Below are 24,438 nucleotides of genomic sequence, written 5' to 3'. Positions count from 1 at the left end.
CGTATCTAAGTTCCAATTAAAGAGCTTTAACATCCCAAACATCGTCTGTACCAATCCTAAGGCTAAGGACATTTTAGTTTTTATTAGGACAGACATACTTATTACTAAATTTCTGATGAGTGATAGCGTCCTGTTGTATTCATATATTATGTTCATAATATGATCGGGCCGGCTCAATCTCTAGGTCGATTTTCACCTCTAGTACCGACGTAAGAGACAAATTACTGTAGAGTTTGGTATGATGAACGAGATTTATGAAGGTTGAAACGTCCCTTCTACCGCACCCATTCCATATTCCCATTTTTCAAGACCGAACGCGCAGTCATGACTCTTCTATCGATAGTAATTATCTACCTATTCTGCTATATTACTAAAAATGAAATTAAGTATGATGCCATCTCTTTAAAACCCTTGATATTTGCCTCCATCTCACGTCCAACCCTATACTGTCTAAACAAACACGAAGCTCGTCCTGGCGGCCTGATTGCGCGGTCTAGTTTCAGATGGGGTCAAATGGATCAGCTAATCGTTACGAATCAATCATTGCTCTGGACTTTACACAACCTTGGGAACTGATTGTTCTTGTTACTGAGGTTTCTACATTCGTTTCAGTTGTTGCATTGAATTTTCAGTTATTTAGATTTCATTTTAGACAAATAGAGCGTCAGATAGAGTAGGCTTTTGATAGTGGGAAGGTGCCAGCTATATAGTGTACTGAACTGTATAGCGACCGCCATACACATAATGAAAAACTCATGTGGACTTGTTCTGCGTAAAGTGGTATGTATACACCCTCAGTTTTCTCTCATAAACTTACAATGAAGGACTACTGTATGAGCTTGCTAACATTCATGCCACATCGTTGGTCATGAATGTTAGCAAATATTATTTTTATTAATAATATAGTATATTTACCTATAATTCTGCACCCGGAATCGCCTGAGCGCGATGTCAGCGACGGGCCGGCCGTCTTTGTACCAGGAGATGCGCGGCGGCGGGCGCGCGCTAGCCTTGCACTCGAGCCGCACGCGGCTCCCGCGCGTCGTTCGCACCGACTGCATCGGTTCCACGCGGGCTTGACTAACTGCACACAAATGTAACACGTTAGTAATGAAAATTAACTGATGGATAAGAGACAAGAAGCAGATAATAAGAGCTTATGTAAGTTAGCTATGATAGCAAGATATGTTGAATATATAAGCACCAGTAGACGATAAATGAGATGGGATAGATATTGAAGCAACTTGTGAAATTACAAACATAAAGAGCAGAGTATAAAAACACTATACATTTAGATTTCGAGAATCAGAGTTGAGTACAAACTATGATAATTTTTGCAATAAACGCGACGCAGACCAGAGTAGAAGTATGAAATATGATGTATATAGCCGTGTATGGTGCAGTGCACGCGTGTTGAATTAATTCTTCTGAAGGGTCCTACGATCAATCTTAAGATAGCATTTGTTGTCCTTAGCCGTATTTAAGAGAGCAAATGAGCAAATTGCTTGACTGTTGGTATCTTTAGATATGTCTGTAAGCAGTATAACAGAACTGAAATATCTTAGTGGCCCTATCTTAGAATAATAAGCAAAACGACAAAGATTATGTTTTCTGATTCAAATTGGATAAGCTGAGTTCATCACTTCAATTGTCATTAAAGTTGGTTGTCACAAACTGTCTACAACCGTTTCTGATTAAGCCTTGTAAACCAAGTCGCGGGTGGATGTTGTTAAAAATAAATGGCTGTCATTAGGCCAATGGCCTTATTATTCGGTGCGACGAGTAACATATGTAAGAACAGAAATAAACATCGTGTTATCTAAACTCATTCGTTTCGAGTCCACGGGGCGGACGGTCGGGCGACAAGAAATTTGGCCAAGTTTCAGTATGAAAAGAAAAATACGATGATTAAATTTAAGTTCCAAACCAATGTTCAGTATAGTAAACAGTCTTTTAGAAATTTAGTTTCATTGTAATAGGATGCAAGGGAATTAAAATGGGTACATTATATTTGGTGAACGTATACTTAATATGTCTAACTTAATGTCATTAAAGAAAGGTAAAGTATGTAGGTTATCTATCAGTCTTTAGGTCTGTTTATTTTCTTATCTGTATTTGTGTTAAAGAACAGTCAGTCTAATATGTATTCAGATAGCTTATGTTTAAAAAAATCAGATTTCAGAATAATAAGGGTAGTTTAAAAAACTCTAAACCTCTAACTCAAATCTATGCGTTAGGTGATCAAAAATTATCAAAAATCACACATTATGGACAAATATGCTGGCGGTAAAATATACTGAATAATCCCGTTTTCTTTACACTGCGGATCTCTAAAATCTATTCGACAGTTGTAAATCACCCTGCGCGTCCAGGATGTGTCTCCCTAATAACTGGAATGGATCTGTTGCGAAACATCATATATTATGTGTTTTACATGTTTTTTTACACCGGACCTAGTCGTCCGATGACAATTTTTATAGTTGTCTCCAGATATAAATAAAATTAAAGGTGTTTCAACGACGGAGATATGAATGGAGACATTGGAAGTTATGGAGTTAAAGGAATTTGATAAAACGAGGTTATAATGCCAGTAGAATACAGAAGACAAGTAATGAGAATGTTACATTGTCAGGGAAAATATTTGAAAAAAAAAACGTCCTGTTTTACGGCTTAAGTAGACCTATTTAAAGCAAACTTGTAGGATCAGTGGCGGTTGAGTATGTATTTTTCTCAATCTGTAGCCCTGATAATTGTTCTGCTACAATTGAAGTAGGCGACGAATCCCATGGTTGCCTTTCAACAGTATAACCTACAATATCAGTACAATATCAGTGACTGCCTCGGTGGCGTAGTTGTATTGCATGTCCGGTACAATAGCGTTCTGAGGTCCTGGGTTGGAATCCCGGGTCGGGCAAAGTGATATTTGGGTTTTTCTGCTCAGTATCAGCCCGGAGTCTGGAATTTGTGCCCGATATGGCGATAGGCTCGCCCCCTATCACATCATGGGACGGAACATACTTGGCGAAAAGTGGGTGCCCTAGTTGCGCCTCTGCATACCCCTTCGGGGATACATGCGTGATGTTATGTATGTATCAGTAACAGGACATGAATTGGAATTAGATGCTAAGTATTATAATGCTACGATACCCTTTAAACCGAAGCAACAATGCATGACGGAAATAAATAATTAAGTAATCTAGACGATCTCACCTCATTTTATGGGCGAATCATTTAAAGCTTACGATCAGCTAAAAATTTAAAACTAAAACCATGAATAGAAGCAGGAGCGAGAGATACAAATAGAGAAGTCAATATACGAAAATATAACCATCTATCAATAAATCTATTTGGAGAATAACTATTTGGAGAGTACTAAAAATCGCACAAAAGTGGCAATGGATTGGTTACGTACAAATATTTGGCATCCACTTTAAATTGGTTTTCTGAATGAAACTAGGCGTTGGTGGATAACGCGACACGTTACAGTTCGGATATAAATAAACCCAACAGTCAGTCTAAGTGTCGTTGGTGTCGTCTACGAGATTGTGATTTTTACGACCCAGGCTCTAAAAGATTTGCAGGTCACGGTGGTCTTGCTACGGGGATCAACTGCAGCTTCTTGTTGCATAATCAACTCATCTGTCGCTGCTATAAATGGGTTAAAGAGATTTCCATGGTACTCATAATTCGTACTAGCATAGGGAATATATTGAAAAGTAACTTTTACTCTGGCTGAGCAAAACGACTTTATCTGTAGGCACGGTGCGGTGTAATCAACAACCATGATATATTACTTTTAATGGTTGACAGGATTGTGACGAACTTCTTTTCTGGCTTGGAACAGGCTAGATCTTCCACTTTTCATATCAGTCGGGTAGGAAATAAATCTAATACCTTTCTAGCAGCATTGTGGTTTTAAGAAGTGGACTTTTTTGACATCAGGTGATGACCGAGAGTTGTGTCACTGCCAATAGCCAGGACAATGACTCCAGAACTATGAATGGAGGTAAACACTCAAATTACTAGAATGACGCAGGCAGTTACGTGTAGTAGTGAAAACACGTGGTTTCCGGTATGCCGTGTGGGTTTTGAATGGAATTTATCATGAGGTGAAGATGGATATTGGAAAAGTAAATTACCGTATCAAATCCGCATTTGATTAGTGATAGCAGGATATATTTCGGCTGCAAACCGTGGGGTTCTGAGTTCGATTAATAAGCATACGAAAATGTATATTATCGGCCATAGCTGGAATTTGGGTGATAGGGAACGGACCTGAATTTAGACTGATCTAAAGTCGCCTTGTGTGCTTACTGGATGTGATTCTTTCTCTCCAATTGAGGATGAAAGATATACGTGTGCACGTTTAAAACTAGACCGGAAAAAATATGTCAATTAAAAAGCAAAACTTATTAATCGGGTCACATGATTGCACCTCGTCAATGACGCATCATGGACAAATGATACCGGGAATCGTGGTTACATCTCAGGTGACAATGACGCGAGAGGGTGACGCACCCCTATCTTGACGTAGCTTATTGTTTCAGGTTATCCGTTAATGAGTTTCCCACGTCTGTAATGTGGGTGGAAAGAATGCATTCACAATACGACGATAAGGAAAATTCGTGCAAATATTAAGCTGTTAGTTGGAATTAATTAACTATGTATTTTGTTTATTTTTTTGAAATAGCGAGATGAATAAGTAAGCATCAAATAATTATATTATAGTAAGCATCAAATAATTATATTATAGCCCGGAAACATGTTTATTGCCCGTTACAAACAATACTAAAATGTGTGGAATTGCATTTCACTCGTGATCACATAATGATCACCTTTATACCTGTAGTACTTGGTAATTGGCAGTTGCCAAAGCTCTCTCTCTGTTTCTGCAATCAAGTACCAATTTCCATGTGCTATTAGGGTAATTACTCTGGTGACTTTCGTAATTAGACCGCTCATCTAATATTTTCAGATACTGATATTTACTGGTTGACGTAGCACTTCCAATCGACAACGGCAGACGAGTTTTTCTTCATAAGAACACTACATGCGAGCTACATAATACTATAAATTTACGCACGATATAAATACTGGAGACAAGCCCTCGTCTAGTATCAAAAAATGTTGTATAAATAGCAGACATCCTGCGAGTCGGCGCAGGTGAGGCGAGCTGGCCGACTTCCAGCTGACTCAGTGGTCCACGAGGCATGACTGAAGTATCGAATGCGTAAGTGATAATAGCTGGTGAGCTAATGGAAGTAATCTGGAGTAAGGTTTATGTGCACGTTACCCTAGCTAGGCAACCAAGGACTCAGTACAAAAACAAAAAGAAGTTGTTGTACACAACCAGTGGGTGAGAGCGTAAGAAGCAAGGTACCCGTATGAATTCTTTATTATTTTACACACAGTGGTGGTCAGAATTCGGGGGCCTACCTACTAGGATAGTAGCTACTACGGTTCTGCTCGCTTTCTACACTGGGTAGCTGATCAAAGTTTGGCTGGTGTTCTTATTTTGTATCGTGTGGAGACGCTTACCATCAAGCAAACGGTTTGCTCGTTTAGCATATGTGTAAATTTGGGTTTTCGGGATCAGCAGATAGCTATCATTGAAATATCAATTAAGTTGTACTGAAGAGTCGCTTTCCGGGATAAGATAGAGTGCATCTTACTAAGACAGAATTCTGGTGGCAGTTGAAGTTGAAGAACTATACCTACTAGTTGGACTACACTATTTTAACCTCAATATGGATCCAATAAAGTCATTTTGACATATAAAAAGGTAAAATGGCTTAGATTATTATAAAACTTATTAAGAGGACGAGTAATTAACTCGGCAGATGATAACACTGGTAAAAATTAAACAGCAACGCTTTCCAGAACTAAATTACGAATTGCATAACCCCCTGCGCGCTTGTCATTTAGTAATAACCCTGGCTATAGCCTTTATACTGAAACACAAAAGTGATACTGTTGCTTGACAAAAATAAACAAAACAGTAACTGCCAGTCTAACTCTCATACTGCTAAGTTTTATCGAACCGCATCTAATCGTCAAAGATTTATTTATTTCCCGTATCAAAGACAATAAAACAATTTGTTTGTACAGCAATGGTAACAGCGAGGGCGCTAGTGTTCTCAAAGAAGGTATAAATATCTCTTCTGTAGGACAGCAGTCGACATCGCGGGCGTTACTTTATCTACGCTGTATTATTTTGCTATAATCGAAGTTATTTATTTATTTTAGTTTATTTGGGAAAAAATAGAGTACAATTTTACTTATATAATAAAAGAATCAAATAGAAATAAATAATCCACAACAGTTTTCATAGATTACAAAAACATGTAATGAAAGAGGTTATATGTTTTTGTAATATAATAAGACGAAAAGATTATTATCACCTTCCTAATTTTAGGGGATGTGTATATAGAACTTGGAAATCCTTTTTTTAACGGGGATAAACGCATTACCGCTTCCACAACCAACAAATATACAAAAAGGTATAACTAAAAGGGTAAATTTTGGGCAAAAGTTACATGCATTTATAATTCTGGTTTCCTAGCGTCCATTAGTTAATGTAAACAACTTAATAGATTTTACTATGACTTTTTGTTGTCCATTAAATAATCGTTTCTTGCGCCCCTTTGGTATTCATTGATGAATGTCAATCTGACGTGTGACCTACATAGTATTAGTTACTTACCACGTGTGGTCTCAATAATTTTATACAGAATATATGACAAATTTTACTCGTCATAGCTTTCTCATTTACATATAAACAAAAATTATAAAATAATAAATATGGTAAGTAAAAACTATTATTAAATAAAGAACAACCGATAAAGCGAAAATTTAATTCGGACATAGACCATGTGTACGAAATGTCGTACTAACGCCCTTGTATTTGTATATACTCACATTCTAATCTTTAATAGCCGTAAGGGTAGACACTACACAGCGCAACTATTTCAACTAACTTTTTACCGCGTGTATTTCGTTCCATGTATACAAATTCCTGATTACGATCATGTCACACCAAACATTATCGTCTCCGCGACAGTTTGTAATTAAAGCGCGAGCAGATGAGCCGAGTGATTCAAAATAAACCGCTTTTATTTTTAAAGCTGCCGCCACAATAGGCAGTGCGGGCTTTTTACTGCGCTCTTCATGCTAAGGATTTCCTTTGGACGCGACGCTTACGAAATACGACGTGTTTAATTTCTCCGTTTTAGTTGTTATAATTTGACAGCTGTTTTGCCATTTGAATAAAAAATTATGTAACGTTGACAAGTTCTGCATTAAATTTGCCGAATAATTAAGTCTGATAATTACATTTGGAATACATTTATCCGTCGATGGAAAATTACCAAGGTTTAAATAATTTTTGATATTTTAATTTTTTGCTGATAATCTTTCTTATTGCACAATTATTTTTATTATAAAAATACTTTCATAAATTTCTTAGAAATGACAAGCATTTATAATCAGTTTAAAATAGATTTCATATTTTTATTTACGGTTCAATAAATTATTTAAATTCGAGCATGATTTTTAGCTCCCTTTATTCATTATCTATAAGCTAACCTACTTGAAGACTACTGACTACAACTAAACCCACACGGCACGAAATGTAAAGTGCACGGGAGCTCGCTGCGTGTGTGTTCCTTCAATTGCCATAAAAATCCCTTTATATCTTCATCGGCCATGATTGGGTGTTAGTGTTCGATTTATTGCCAAACAGGTTTGTGTTTATTGTATATATGAACATGTAATTTTATTTTCGATGTATGTATTTGTTTTTTGACTAGTTGATTCGTCTGTCTATCATTGGTAGCATTGGAATTTTACAAAGCATTGCTCTTGGCGGTTGTAAGGAACGAATAATTAATCCGCCTAATAATATGAAAACAGCAACACCTTGAGAACTCTGAATTAAAACTAAATGATGCTTGATAGATGCACCCAGAGAAGTTAGAAGTAAATTCCTACATACCCCAAAATATCTGTATGAATACAATAATGTAATGCCTAGAGGTGGAAATGACAAAAAAGTAGCCTACTCAAACAAGTATTTAATTTGCAAATGTGTTTGTACTAAGGTTTAAGGTATGTTTGCTAAACCGAATTTACATTTATGTGTTTCAAATATACATTACTAAGGACTCGTTAGTCAGAAGTCTGGATTCAGGAGTGTACACACACACAACATCACGCATTTATTAGGGGTATGCAGAGGCGCCACCAAGGCATCCACTTTTCGCCAAGGGTGTTCCTATAGGGGGCGAGACTACCGCCATATCGGGCACAAATTCCAGACTCCGGGCTGATACTGAGCAGGAAAACCCAAATATCACTCTGCCCGATTCAGAACTTTATATTTTATATGTTATTAATATCGACCTCACAAATCCTTCATCCCACGCAACCCCTAATTACGATGTCAATAGTTGATATTAAAATATAAAAATCATCAGCAGTCATATAGATTTATAGTCGTTTAGTGGAGTTGAATGTAAATATGAACCGCCGGTGGTCGCCGGTTCAATTCCGCAGTTAAATTTTAACTGTCGATTGGTCCATTCAGTGCCGTCGGATTCATAATCGCCGCTTTATACTTCGATGTTCATTATATTTTATATGCAGTTAAAAAGTTATGTTATGTTGGGAACAAAAACATTGAGGAGGATTTTTATACTAGATAGAAAGAAAAACTTAGAATAATAGACAAGAATAGTTAAGGGTTTTAACTTCTAACTAATCATTGTTTTGTTTTTCAAATCTTAAGAGATATACCGTTGAGGTTTGTCGCTGATAGCAATATTTAAAGCAAGCCATCAAGTAACAACAGTCAAGAATACTGTCTCACGTAATTCCTTTTAAAAAAACGATATTTTCGCAGTTGCCGGGAATTCACATACAAAACATTTTATCCCGATTTAATACATTATAGTCATTTTTTATATTATAAAAGTGCATAGCAGAATTCCTATTCTGTCTAAAATCTTTTACGCATATAAACTATTAGCAAACTCTAGCGTAAAAATATTGTGATCTATTTTTGTGAATCCTTCCAATCGTGTTGGAGTGCGACATTTATACATCCACGCTCGCGTGTGCGGGGTGGGACAGGTCACGAAACAATTAAATCACTTTGATTAACACATAACAATAAAGAGTGAGTCAGATTCCACGAATCGATGCAATCGCAATTTTTCTTCATTCCGATTGGATGTGCCAAATTTTCCTCTGAGTTTTCTTTTATGTTGTCCGAGAGCTGATGTTTGTTGTGCTACTTTATCTTATTTATATAAAGTATTAATAAAGAAGTATTTCGAGTCGATGTAACATTATTTTTCTAGCAAGTTTTAGAAACAATTTGACTTCGCTTTACGCGATCAGCTGACTCTCTTATGTCAATCCTTCAGTGTGGTCTAATTCGAGGCAAATTGTGTAAGGAAAACCCACCGTGTTGTCCAATTTGGGATTAAAACGAACAAACATTATTATTGCAACTCAATAAGTTACTATAACCCTGAAGTGATATTTTTGTATCCTCCACCTAAATGTTTGGCAAGTAGAGCTCCTAAACCATCGTCACCTTGGCATCTTCCACTTGCCAGACTTATGAGCATCATCAATCGAATTAAGGTGTTTCGGGAAAGCCACTTTTAAGGTCATTGCACTAAAGGACACGAAATATATTTTTGAGACGCGTAGGAGATAATTAGACACAATTTAAAAGAACAATACTGACACTAATAAGATTTTGGCTATACAATTTTTAGAGTATAGAAATCAAAAGATATCTAGCATGACTTACATAATAAATGTGTTCAGATACACAATATGACGTATTTTTTTCTAGTTTAGATATTGTTTGAAGATTTTTCTTTATTCATCATGTATATTAATGGGATATGTTCAATTCTATTCTCAGTGACATGTTAAGTATGATAGAGTATTTACACCGGCTATCTTATACAAGGATGGTTGTTAACCCATAAAATGCTAATAAAGGAAAAGGTATTTTTCTACTTAAATTACGTGTGAATAAACATTACTTTTTTGTTTAGAAAAACTCGACTTACACTAAGAAAATATTATGCAACTAAAAGTGCAATAAATTAATCAAATTTTAACGTGTCATTGTTTATTTAACGTCAACATTATAGAGACAAAGTACTGCTCAGATTAATCTCCAATTAAGGGCGTTCAGACTTCGCTATACATAACCCAAATACAAACCGCGATCTAAAACAATTTACGCCATCGGGCACACGAGTAAAATTAAAACTGTAAACATCGTACGACAAACACGTATGCAACTCACAACTGTTTACTCGTATAGGGGGAAAAAACGGGCGTAGTACGCGGCCGGGGAGCGGGGCGGGACCGCTGGAATCCTACTACGATACAACCAGGGTTACCAACTGAAGGACTTGTCCGCTCCGTGGAGGAAAGGAAAGGTAATCGAATACTTTTTATTTGATTGGTTTTAAGGAGCTGTTAATTGCATTTATTATAGCGTTAAATGGAGTTAATCGTTAAAATTTGGTTAAGAATCTTTTGCTACCTTGATTAAATTATGTGGAAACGTGTGCAAGAGCATTTGAAGCATTGATTTAATAAAAAAAATATTATTCTTAATTATTACTAAATCATTTATTATCATCGTAAAATATACTGCGCACGCGACATTGTTTTGTTTCAAAATATCCATTTCGAAACCATTTAGAACTTCAAATTTGGAACGCAACCCTAGCTACGTCGGCGATGGATTCCTTTTTTACATCTTTCGGGTTTCCTTTTGATACAAACGTCTTGTTTTTTATTTAGCGCCCAGTTTGGCGCAACAACTCCTTATACAGTTATGGACGCGAGGCAACCCCAGTGAATTGTTTTAAATGGCGGACGCGGTGTGCGAACCAACACGGTGCCGCCTTTTGATTAGCTCGTACGCTTTATAATTGTTTAACGCACTGATTAGGTATTAGATCGGTTTCCATGTTCAGTATAGAGAAAAATCAGTATTGATTAAATGATTAGTATTAATTAACCTCATTGTATTGTCTCTTTCGCTCACAGAAATGACGGGAATATATTGAAAATGTTTACAATGATGGGGTAAGTTTTATATGACGCAGTTGGTGATTTAGCTGTAAATCTAAAGATGGATGAACACAAATATTTGCATTATTGAATATTTATAGATATTTTAAGTTAAAAATGTGGATGTAGCAGTGGCGAAACGTGAAACTCTTCTAAAGGTAACCCGATGCAAAAAAAATGCCGTAGTTAACATATCGCGGTGAATTTAACAAAAATTAAAGACTAAGACAAACTTAAATAAACCTAAAAGGGAAGCCGGTAGGAATCGGGTTGTAGCTACGCTTCGCGACTGGGATGTAGTGAAACTGAAAGTCTGATAATTATGTCACAATAATAAATGTTCGTTCAGGTGTAGGTCATTATGTTTCGCTAGTCAAATGTTTCTTGTCAAACACTAGTCACTATGTGACATGCGTCTTGGCATGGTCCCTAGGATATTATAAGATAAACTGACGCCTTTTCTTCAAAGTATCTGAAATGAGGAACAACTAGTGCACCTACATTTTGCCAAGTTTTTACGTATCTTATAATGAGAGGTATACCGGGCAAGTTAGGTGGGTTTATTCAAAAGGAAACTCTAATCTGGGGAGATAAACCCAGAAACTCTCGTACAGACTAAGACCCCTGTTCACAAAGTAACTTCGGAGCAACGCTATGATTAAAAGTCTGTTTCGCAGTACTTTTGGCATGAGAACATTCGTAGAACTAAGACATTTGATTGGCTAAAATTGAGATAATATAACTTTATTTCAATTGGCTGCCAGATAAATAAAAGTAAACAAGGCCAAAGCAGACAATAAAATTACAAGCATGCACGTCCTAATAGTATTGCTTGTGAATAGATAGGTAAGTACGTAAGGATTTAGAAGTGACATGATTAACGTTAAATCTTTCTTGGACTGCTTCGGTGCCGTAGTTATATCTATTGTGTGCGGCGTTGATAAATTCTTGGATTTGAATCCCGCGTCAGGCAGTGATGTTGGGTTTTTCTGGTCAGGTCAGCCCAGGATCGGAACTTGTGTCTAATATGGCAACAGGCTCGTCCTCCAAAATATAATGGGACACAACACACATGAGGGAAAGTTGATGCCCTGGTAATTTGCTAACCCCGAGATAAAGGCATGATGCGCGTAAAATGGGAGTTTGTGTATAGTTAAAAGTGTTAAGGCCCGTTATGTGAGAAAACACGTAACTATAGTTCAGTAGAACGAGTAGCGCTGCATATTATACGCAAAACATAACTCCAACACCTGCAGTTTAGGTGTTTTGTTAACAATAAACAACGTTCGGATCGTTGTGTGTAATTTACTGGATGCACTTGGTGCATGTTAACGTATTTTTCAATGTGTAGTATTAAAGAAATTTATTAGCCGATAACACTTTGATGGGGGAAATATTTGATGCTGTGTAACAGTTTTGGGATGTATGTAAATTTCGACTATTCTTTTTTTTTATATTTTGTCTAATCATCACAGCTGCCTGTGGTTTATAGTGATTACAATGATTTATCATCATTGCGTCTAAACTAACTTATTTATTTATCACATTAATATACCAAAATATTTTCTAGATCATTTATCGGATCATAGTCAACAGCGAAATTACTTTTAATATCGTAAATTTACGCCAGCTCGCACAACAATCGAGCCATCGACCTATAGGAGACAAATACAATCGTTTTGTGAGTCCACAGAAGGTACGATAGCCGTCAGCTGTGGACTCCGTTGGGCCATTTCATTTTTTACTTCAATACATTATCATATTTTCCTTGTTCATACATAATCTTTATTTATTTCTCAACATCTTCATGTATGTGTCATTGCGAATTAATATGGGGTTGATGAGGTTTTTCTTTATTTTAGTGGAAGCATTTTATTTATAACAGATTCGCATCAGCAAAATGATCCTGAGAAACTATTGTTTTAATTCATGACATAAAAAAGAAATTAATCTGCTCAGGTATTAAAATGTGTTTAAGTTTTTATGCGATGCAAGAACTATTTTTTCGATAAAAAACTCTAATCCGTAGCAGTTCGGTGTATATTACTTAATTGAAACACAAACGTTAGGTGCTTAATCTGGGATCAGAGCTCAATTCCACTTAGCAACAGCACAGTCTCACAAACACGCAGCTCAAAAATGTGTTCAATAATTTCAAATATGTCCAAATTAACATAAGATTGGTTCAAAGTCTGGTGAATTGGAGTCATCGCATGGTTGTGGTCATTATCGGTCACGTGACTCCACTGTTTAAGGTCTGCTATTAGAGTTGAAAAAGCGATTAGGTAGTTTGGTAGGTATATCTATTATAAATCTTTGGGTATCACTTTCTTTATTTCTGACACCGAACTTTTATGTATAGTCAGACACAAAACTAGTTGAAGAAATCAAAATATTGTATCACCTTTAAACTTTTGTGTCCCTATCATTAGTCGTTGTTTCTTTACTATTTTCAATTTCAAAGGGTTTAATAAAAAAAAGAATTTTGTGATTGAAATTAATTGCTCGTAAGTTATCTTTAGACTATCACGAGATCACATTTTTTGTGATTATTTCGATTTACTTAAAATTCTCTACAAAAATTGTTTAAACGCAACTAAAAAACATCTGTCCATATTTCGTCTGGCTAACTAAACTAGGAGCTGCATTAACTCGTATGCGTTTGGCATGAGCTGCCCCTGCGCAGATGTTAGACGCATTATGTATGCAACCTCCGGGCTGCGAGCGATCAAGGCGTGTGGTAGCGGATTTACTGATAATTCCTATCATTCCTGCATTTTGGGATCTAGACGTCGCGTGATGACGTAGCTAGGGTGACCATGGTAGCAAGGAAGGATATTTTGTGGTCGCTTCTATTTGCGGCACATAAAAATATTGGTGGACAAACTGAAGATTCTTTTAATCCAGAATACTATAATCTTGGTTTGAAAGACTATATATTTCTAGTCAATATCCTGCAGTTTTCAATAAACTGTCCCAAGTGCTTTTTCTATCCGTTACGAAATTTGACCATTTCAACCTATTTTTGACATTCTTACAAATAATTTATTTTGATGCATTCATTCTCAACAACAATGAATTCGGCTATTAGTCCAATAAACGGGATGCGTTTACTATATTTATAAGATACACGGGATAAACATAGATCATATCTGATTTGGAAGTAAGAAACTGTATTTCGCTGGGGTAATAAGTTGTGTAGAATAAATATTACTAGTGAAACAAATAGGGTTTCACATTCTCAAACTTGACAATGCTTTCATCATTAAAATAAAACTGTTTTTCAGATTTTACCGCGGTTTATATATTATAATTTACTCGTGACGTTTCAAAGACTTTGCAGCCTTCGTACTACGTAGTCACCCGGCCGACTACGGTGTTGGTCATTCTAAAAGTCAAAGTTACAATATCTACCTCCATATTGCAATTATACAATTTTGTTTTTTAGATTTAGCTGTAGATAGACTGATAAAATCCATAAAATAATTTAATTGTAATGTCTAACATTCGCATAATCATAAGAAATCATAATGCTTTTATCCCTAATAGTTTCCGTTTTAGTTATATCTCTCTACAACGTTTACGATGTCCCAACTACCACAAGGAGCATGGGAACCATATCGGGACGTTAACCGTTTTAGGAAATTAATAAAGTTCGATGACTTTAGAGGTCGCATGCGACGCCAGGATGCTCTCTGCACGTCACACACCTGCCCAATTACTGATATAGACTTGGCACAGGAGTGAAGGGATTATGTATTTTGCTTCGTATATTCGATTGTGTTTTTGTTTACGTCTATATGTTTTATTTGAATGAGATGACTTCTTCTGAATATAAGACTGAGGAATAAACGTCACCCATACTTTGGAGTGTAGCTTTCGCTTGTTAAGGATGTTTTTAAGGAGACAATAACTGACTGGCAATATCTGATCGTAAACAGAAGCGTCACGTAAAGTTCTGGGTGAACCATTCTTCTAGTGGAATTCAGGGTTTTCGAAAAACAGCACTGGGTGTTGCATGATAGAATTTTGATGCTTGGAATGTTGACTGATGTGAAACAGCTAAGTCCAGAAATATGAAATCCGCAAATATTCCCCAAATTTACGTAAGTAACCAGTAAGAGGTTATTTTTGGAAATTCATTCCCTGGAGGGTTACAATAAGGCGAGGTGAAAGTGCAAGCAAAAGTTACTAAATTACATTTAATTGACAATAAGCTCTGTAAATCTTTCGCTCTGAGAAGGATTTTCAATGGCCGTAATAAAAATTCAACAAAAATGAAGATAAGAAATTCTAATACAATACTTTCATACAATAAAAGGTAAAGACATAACAATTAAAATAAATAAAGAAGTAAGGAACCAATTGTGCAAACAGAGAAGACAAACATCGGTCAGATAAGAAGCATTTCTATGCAAGCATTCTATTGTAGAGTTTGTTGGATCAAGTTTGGCTTATTTCGTGTTACGGATTGGGAGTATTATGTGACGGGAATGGTTAAGGGTAAGAATGCAAAACTTTTGATATAATTTAATTTGTAAGGACTTCAAATATTTGCGAAAGTAAAGAACATCGGCTTGTTCATTAATAGGATAGTTTTTATCGATTAAAATCTTTGTCAGTTTAAACATAATATGGTAATGGTTTACAAAATAAATTATGTGACTATTGATAAAAAGTTAAAACTGCAAATTAAGAAAATTATAAAGAGCATTGATGAATTTATAGTTAATAGTTTGATTCTGTCTTTCATATAGGAAGGAAAGTGGTAAAACAGTGCTTAGTTAAAAATAACTCATTCTTAGATTTGCTGCAATTTATAAAAATTGTAAGCTGTATATTTTATTAAGTAATGCTTACTACGAAAAGTAATATTTTCAGTTTTTTTCACCTAAGTATAAAATTTTATCGCGTGTTTTTCTTCCCTTTTAACCTTGCAGTTTCGATGGATTCCCAGCGATCATAGTCACGGGATGGACTGAAGTATGGATCGTCCGAAAAGTTCGATTAACTACCTTTGAAAATTATACAAAAATAAAAAGGTACCTTCTCCAATATCCCAGCCTTAAGTCAAGAAAGTGAGAGACCGTTGAACACTTGTGACCACATCGGGCTGTGATGAAAGCGCTTGTCGAATACAAATGAGTGCCGACAATGTGGATGCCAACATGTGGGTTAAAAGGTGAATACGCTGGTTGCTACAATTACAGCATAGCTATGCAAATGATTTGATGCGAAAACATAATCGAAGTTTGAAATAACGGTCACGGAAGGGACCATGAAAGCAGTCTTCGAAACGTTGGAAGAACATTATAACATGAAAACCGCGATTAATTAAGAAATATAGTTTTATTTTAATATCTAACATTAAATCATAATCGATGAAATTAAATGAAGGATGTATTTTGTTAAGTGTTTCAGTGGATAACATCTTGACTACCCTTATAGTTATAGTAGAAGTCAAGAAAGGTAGAATCACGCTGTTTGTTTATGTCTATGGCATGAATCATTTGGCTAAGTCTTGACCGATTGAACCACTATATCATACTCTGGCATAAAGTGACAGTATCCAACCATCCAGACTTGTATACGAATCAAATATCAAGTACCAAATAAAATTTTATTATATTTATATAAATTTAACACAAAAATTTCTATTACAAACAATAAAAACAACGATTCAAATGTTTAAGTTTAAAAGGCGATCGTTTGAGCCAGGGTCCGTGAAGGCATCTCCAGCGAGACACAATCGATACAAACCGCTTTAATTGCACCATCGCAAAAAAATAACAACCATATTACCGCTTAAATACATAGTAAGGAATTACCCTTGCAAACTCTTTTTATTGTTGTTAATCACGCGTTATTTGTAGGGGTAGGTAGAAATGTAACTGGGTATTTTCGTCAAGTTAATTCTGTCGAGATTTTCCATAGTAAGCATAAAAGTATATTCTTTAATTTTAGTTGCTTTCCATAGGAATTACGGTACACAAATTAAATATTTTGTTTCTCGACTGAAGTAAGGAAAAGTGACGAAGGAAATTTAAAAAAAAATTGTGAAGACCAATAATATCTTAAGATGTATCTCTTCGAAATATCACTAACTTTAGATTAAAATATTTCTGCTCTAAGATTATCTAGAGGAGATAAGATCGCCTTTTGTAACAATAGTTAAGGATGTTTGTGTGAATTTTTCTTTATAATTAGTGATGTAACATTTTTTTCTATTCTGTTCTGAAGACAACTTTATAAATAATGATTTAACAAAATAGCATAAGTTCTCGTAATTATGATTTTTTATGTTTACGCGAATGTAAAACATTAAAATAAAACTATTCATTTCTCATGCTCATTCTGCGTTGATCCGACCACCAACGGCTAAAATTTGAAAAGTTCTATGTAAAATGTAGGTAGGTTCGATTTTTCGGATGACCAACACCTCATTCCCCCCGTGATTATGAAGGCTGCGAAGTCTTCGAAACTTCTGGAGAAAATTATAATATAAAAAACGCGCAAAATTCCGAAACAATAGTTTTATTCTCGCAATTATTAAACATTAATCTACCAAAAATCCCGGAGGCCTTGAAAAAACAAAACAAAAGTATGAAGGTCTTTAATGCACGAAGTTTTAATTAGTTTTTACACGAAAAAACGAGAAGGTAATGCGAAATAGCTTTTCAAAAGAAAAGAGGAAACAATAATCGTAAACGAAGACATTACGTGAGGGTTCCGTAATATTTTTACACGCGACCGAAACGCGAATGTAAACATTGTTTATGAGTTAAAATTATGTTGTATTCTGAAGTTTGAGATGTGGTTCTGTATGCTTTTTTTATTTCCTTTTTCCAGGATAAATATTTTCCCGGTATGCCTATAGCACTAAGAAGTATTGAGTTTCCTATTAATTTAATTATTTCATATATCATGAAAGCCACACAACAAACCAATTACGTTCGAGAAAAGATAGGCTGATAATAAGCTAACAGGTTCAGCGACATATTTCACGTAATCCTTTTTTATTGTATAATATCTGGATTTAGGTATAAATTTTGCCGGGACTGACTCCAATATCTGTAGAATATTTAAGGAAACTCAGCTTATTGCTAAGCAAAAGAAAACATTTCCCATTTATAAAATATGTAGAACTAAATCTTACTATTAGGGTCATTAAACAAATCTTCGCAAAATCACATATTACGCACAAATACATAGAAATTATCGTATATTTAGCGATAAATAAAATCTAATTGGATTTAAAATTATTTTGGCAGGTGCGCGAACCCCAATTTATTGTGAAACTTGCGAACATTGAAAATAGTGTAACCTAGTTTTGAAACGGGGCCTTGACTCTACATGCGTGTGTTTCAGTCACTGTGACATAATAAAATATTTATTGATTGTTTTATGATTAGCATTGTTTGACTTTTATTTAACGGAGAGTATTCGAATGATTAACTTGTTATTTTACAGTATATCTCTTTAAATGAAAAAATTACACCGATAATAAACGAAAATATTGATAATTTTTTTAATAAAAAAAAAACATCAGTTTCCATGGTATAGCAATGGACATAAAATGAGAACGTTACTTTGATTCCCATACTGAATCAATGAAGTTACTGGTTCACGTCAAGTGGTTGCCATTATTCAAATTCTGAGTGTCGAGTAACCGTAAGAACCTCGTGTTGAAACCGAAAACACATCCTTTGTCATAGTAGAGTCTTCAGCATTGACATTGTTTCTTATAATAAATATCAATATCCAATTCCGGGACTAACAGAAAAATAAATGGTATTTAATAAATCCCTAAAACGGAGTGCGCCAACAAAACACAACAAAAGAATCGCGGACAAAATTGAGTTACTGTTAGACCGAGCAAAAAGCATTCCGTTAGTCCTTCCCGGCGACGCCTAGGGACACTGAAAAACTATCGATACTTTTAGATGACACGAGGTTTATCGATATCGATATTTTTATGGATATTTTGTGGAAATTAATATGTATTTTTTTATAATTCTGTCAAAGAACTAAAATTAAAATATTATAATCATTATTTTTTAAGTACTGGAAATAGACTGCATTTTAAATGCTGACAGTATTTGACGAATAAACTTTTTTTTTGGTTCCTATAGTCATTTTGGGTTTATTTATAGTTTTAATGTGAAATAATGTAAATCTTTTCATCGGTGATTACATGAAAAGAATTAAAAGTTAAACGTCGACAGATTTCATTTGATCGCGTCTCTAGCGGCGCCTGAGTGACGCTCGCCAAACTGAGGCGAGGGCGAATTTTTTCATCTCCATTGTTGATTTATAAAGTGATGGATTTTAAAATTATATCAATTTGGACGGTAAACTGTGCAACTTAGTATTCTATCGACTATTACGGGTTTATTGCTTGACAGTGAAATTATTATTTAAAGAGACAATCTTATTACATTTCATCTTCGACACTAACAATTTTATTAAAATATTTTAGGATTTACAAAGCATGGATTAGGTGGTTTATATATTTTTAATATAATGACTACCAACAAGAGAAGTGGAGCTTTGAGCGCTATCTTATTAAGACTTATCCATGCCATTTTCTTCACACTCCACATAAATAATATTACACAATTAGTAATTATAATACTCATAAAATACTGAGAATTAGAAAATTTTACATTAATGTTATATAATCAGGTATACTAAAATAGATTTTATTGGGGGAAAAATCGACGCAAACTTTCAGCAACGTTAATTCTATCACAATGTTGAAATTTAAAAATTACTTTTTTATTTAAAATAGTATTAGAAAACCAATAGGTAAATTTAATATGTAACTATCTGTGTATAAATTAATTGTGATATAGCAACCCAACCCCGTCCCATAAAAGGTCGCCACTGGTGCAAAACGTGCAAACCCGAAAAACACCAACTTTCGCCTCCCACGGGTTTTTTGCGTGCCCGCGTGTTTTTGCGCGTACGTTGCGGTCATTTTCGGTATTCAGCCATTTACATAAATGCCAATCGCCCTTTGTTCAGCCACTAAGGCGCCGCATAGGGAGCGAGCCGGCCGCGTGTAAGGCCCTTGTATGAACTTAAATGGTAATCTCGTAAGCTTTATTTGTTTTCTGTTTTTGCACGCAGTTTCGAAAGTTTGTGTCGGCGGTAACGGTTGTTGGTTATTATTGGAATGCTGGTTTGTTGATTGGGAATGTGGGTATTGTGTAAAATTGATTGTTTTATGGAGTTATGTAACGTAAATATATGTATCCTCGGAACAGAAGTTAAGTATAAGTATAATGTAATGAAAGTAAATCTATTGTAAAATTTTGCATAAATTACAATCAGTGTCTACTCAAAAAATTACATTGAAAATGAATGCAATTTGAATGGTACGCAATCAGGTTCGAAAACACTACTCCATTAGTTATATATTATTTTATATTTATTATATTTTATATTGATATACTATGTAACTACTAAAGAGGAGGTTTAAGAAGTAGATTTAAAAAAACAATAATTTTAAAGTAGTTAAATATTAATATACGCAAAGACGAAATAGATATCCCATAAATTACATTTTAGGAGCTCCTATATTTTTTATTGCCTCATTCATTATTCCAGTCCAAATATATGCAGGGCTATTTTATTTCAATTTAAATTTAATTTTTGAACCTACCGAAGAATGTAACGTACAGTTAACATTTCTACGTTTATCATATCTTTATTCAACAATTAGTAAAAAGTACATTTAAAATACATTATGGATTCTCAAACCAGTATACTTCCAAAATATGAAATTATATTTGCAGAAATGCGCACGCCCGGACCCGCGAACAAAAACTAGTATGCAATAATTTACCATTTAAACCGGGAGGAACCGAAACAGGTCATCAATCTTAACGGGCGCGGCGCCGTCTTTCACTGACCCCAACACCCTATAAAAATAAAAAAACAACCACGCTACTATAAAGAATGGGTAACAAAAACCTTAATATTTCTGGCAACACAGACCTGCCGTTGGCCAATCGAAACTCGCCTCTGTGTTGTAGATAACAAGAATGTTGTCAATGTAAAAAACGCGAGCGTGTTTGGTAATTAGATTCTGACATTTGGAAATCAGCAAAGGGGCCGACTGTCAGAAGCCGGCGCCAGAATGTGTAGCAAACAAAACAGAGTGAATTTTAAATTTACGATTTTTGCGTTTGCCACGTTTTGTTTTGCGATCGACGATATTGAGTTGAGAGTCAATAGTCGGCTGTTAAGTGAGTTTTAAGTGGTAAACCTGTGCAGTTTTGTTTGCTGCGGGAGTGCAACGGCTCGACCGGGCTAGTACCATTACAAAATCCGGAGTAGAATGCTACTTTACATTTATAGTTACTGCGATTGATAATGACTACTAATCTTCTCATCTGGTGTTTCGTGCGTATGTACCTTCTGCTATAAAAATCCGACTTTGTCAACAAACCTGTGATTTCCGATGTCAGTGACATCTATAACTCTTATGTCTGAGAGACCCTCTTGATACCAATGAGACAGTGTCTTGTATTTTAAGTTCTTAATTGATTTCTCTGCCTGTCCCTGTGATGCACCACGTTCAAGGCACGAAGTCTGCACAAGCTCAGTGTTAATTAGCCGAGACGAACTGCAGACTTACAGTGACATTTTATTTATCAGTTTGTAAACAAAACATGGAATCAATTTATTATGGTCTAAAGATTATAATTTTACCAAAAAAATATAATTCGAATAAATAGAGAAGTCAAATGAGTTTCGTTATAGAAATAACAGCATTTTGTATTATTCGTTGAAAATGAAATAATAAAGATATCTTATGTCTCTTGCAATAAACAACCTATGTTAATGCAGTACATGGGGTATATTAATGCCGTTCATTCAAATTCCTTCAGCAGTTTCTGTACAATTCTAACTTCTTAACATCTCAAACTTTTGTATTCATAATATTGGTAAAAAGTAAGATAATCACAAATAAAAGTGACCATAGCCTAGGCGGTAGTGGAACTGCAGAAACGACTGGCCGCAAGTTCAAAACCTAAGAGACACACCTCTGACTTTTCTAAGTTACATTTGTATACTTTGTGATTTATCGCAAGCTTTAGCGGTGAAGAAAAACATTGTGAGGAAACCTGCATACCTAAGAAGTTCTCTATAAACAGTTTACCCGATCAGCTCTAGGCAAGTGTTGTTAACTAAGGCCTAACCTCTTATTAGTAGAGGAGGCCTTACACAGGAGTAGGGCAGTATTTAATACAGAGAATATATGATGTAAGGATAGAATGCATGGCCTTAAAATCGCTGAGTGAAGCCCGAACTGAAATAAACAACTGACGCGTTTGACATTGTGTATCTAATGTTTGACATTAGTGTAAGGTCGCTTGAGATCTAGTCAATGTTTTGATAGATAATTTTTATACATAGAGAATGTCAATATCGCCCCCTATTACCTGGTGGTACCATAATGGTACCTAGTACCTATCTAGTCGTGACAAGAGCAGCATGTTAAGTAACGTTCATCGAAGGAAGCGTCCTCTCTCTGTGATTGCTATTTAATTTCGACTACGTTGTTACATTATCAAACTTTCTTTGACCGAACTTGTAATTTTAATAGATTTATTGCGTCATTGCTCTGAAGGCAGGTCTGAATTCGATTCCTGAAGCAGACAGTTAAAATTAATCTATATTTTCGATCACGTAAATGGTTAGAGATAAAAATTCCAGACATGGATACGGCCCATCTGATTGATAAAGGTAACAAGGAAATAATGCACGAAATATACACATATACTACTCCTTCAGAGACAAAACTGTATATATTTTCGTAATGAATCACAATGCTTTCCACGGCATGTGAAGATAGTAACAGCATGTAGAGAAATATTTTTAAATGCGTTGTAAGCTATAAAAATCAGGGGCACACCGCGATGACTCAACTCGGCGTACGGATCTCATTGGCAACGCGCTGGGAGGGTGTGGGACCGTGTTGTTGACACTGTTTACTTTATAAATTAACTACGGCAACCGAACAGATTTAGGTATTTGAGTTATTATCTTTTATGACTGCCTCTGTGGTGTATATGCATGTGCGGCGCGACAGCGCTCTGAGATCACGGGTTTGAATCCCGGTCGGGCAGTTATTCTGGCTTTTTCTGCTCTATTAACTTGGTATTTCGAATTTGTATCCGATATGGTGATAAACTCGCCACTTATGACACAATGAGACGGAACATACTAGGCGATAAGTAGGGGTACCACTTTAGGAGGTACCTACTACGGGGCAACCAGAGCGTTGCACCTTTGCCTACCCATTGGGATCTGAATCTGTTAACATATAACTTTATATAATGTCTGTTCTTCCGCATGAGACCTAAAATGCCTTAAACACCTATTTTAGCTCTTGCCGCAAATCGATTGATTTAGGATACATTCTTTGAATTTTCCTTTTGTCCCACATATTTTTATTCCTTCTTTTTTTACACTCAAATGCTTTAAAAAAGTCTTAACAGGGTTCTTCAGCTAAGTCCTCTTTTTTATTTATTTTAAACACTAATCCTATTAGCAGTTTGTGTTAACTTCTAAACATTCAACCATATTTACAAACTTTTATATTTACGATATTATTAGGTGGTCAGTGTTTACACCCTTCTCCCTTTTGGCAAACAGTCGAGATCCGATGATCCTCATTACGACTCTTCCGCGCCATTACGTAAATATACGTGCATTGTGTGTCCATAAATCATGCAAACTGTTGGAATAGAATAAAATATATTATACAAAATATTTTAAAGAATTGCGTTAATCTGTTTTACTGCTTTCGACTTTGCTGTGACACGGGAATTCGGTCAAATGTTTATGATAGAGTCTGTTAGTGTATTTTGGGTTATCATAATCTAGTGCATTATGTTTAATGTTGTTTCATTTTTGCGGTACCGTTTTTTCTAAACTATATGACTTTCTATTTTTTTTAATGGCGGACGAAATAACGAATAGTCGCCAAGACTCTCGATCTGCTTCGGGTACTTGCAAATGTAAAGAGACTTTTCTCTTTTGTTTGCCGCTTCACCAAACTATCAGAGCGCGGGAACAGAGAGTGCACTTGTGTATTTCGCACACATTTCTTCACTACAATATCTACTACATACTTGGCTGATCTCCGTTCAGATTGGCCGCTGTGGCCGAAATTCGGCTAAGAAGGAATCACGAATCACATTAGCTTTAGTAATCCAATTCTTAAGAACTCGTTTACTAATACTTCCACCACCTGTTGGTAGTTGTAAACAATTTTCGCATCAGAACTGTAATGTTTGTGCAAATTGTTTGTAT

At 35.4% G+C, this 24,438-nt stretch overlaps 1 protein-coding gene across 1 annotated transcript in view; it reads right to left on the bottom strand.

Annotated features, from left to right (window-relative positions):
* Positions 1 to 24,438, bottom strand: part of LOC115451336 — a 160,226-nt gene that overhangs the window by 6,669 nt on the left and 129,119 nt on the right. Inside the window, exon 3 of the mRNA XM_037443175.1 lies at positions 916 to 1,084. Within this exon, the coding sequence (XP_037299072.1) occupies positions 916 to 1,084 (169 nt within the window). The remainder of the gene's footprint in view (positions 1 to 915; positions 1,085 to 24,438) is intronic.

Source organism: Manduca sexta, chromosome 26 (assembly GCF_014839805.1).
Source record: "Manduca sexta isolate Smith_Timp_Sample1 chromosome 26, JHU_Msex_v1.0, whole genome shotgun sequence".
In the NCBI taxonomy this organism is placed as follows: Eukaryota; Metazoa; Arthropoda; class Insecta; order Lepidoptera; family Sphingidae; genus Manduca; species Manduca sexta.
The sequence above is the reverse complement of the archived record's forward strand: the minus strand, read 5'-3'. Positions and strand labels throughout refer to the sequence as shown.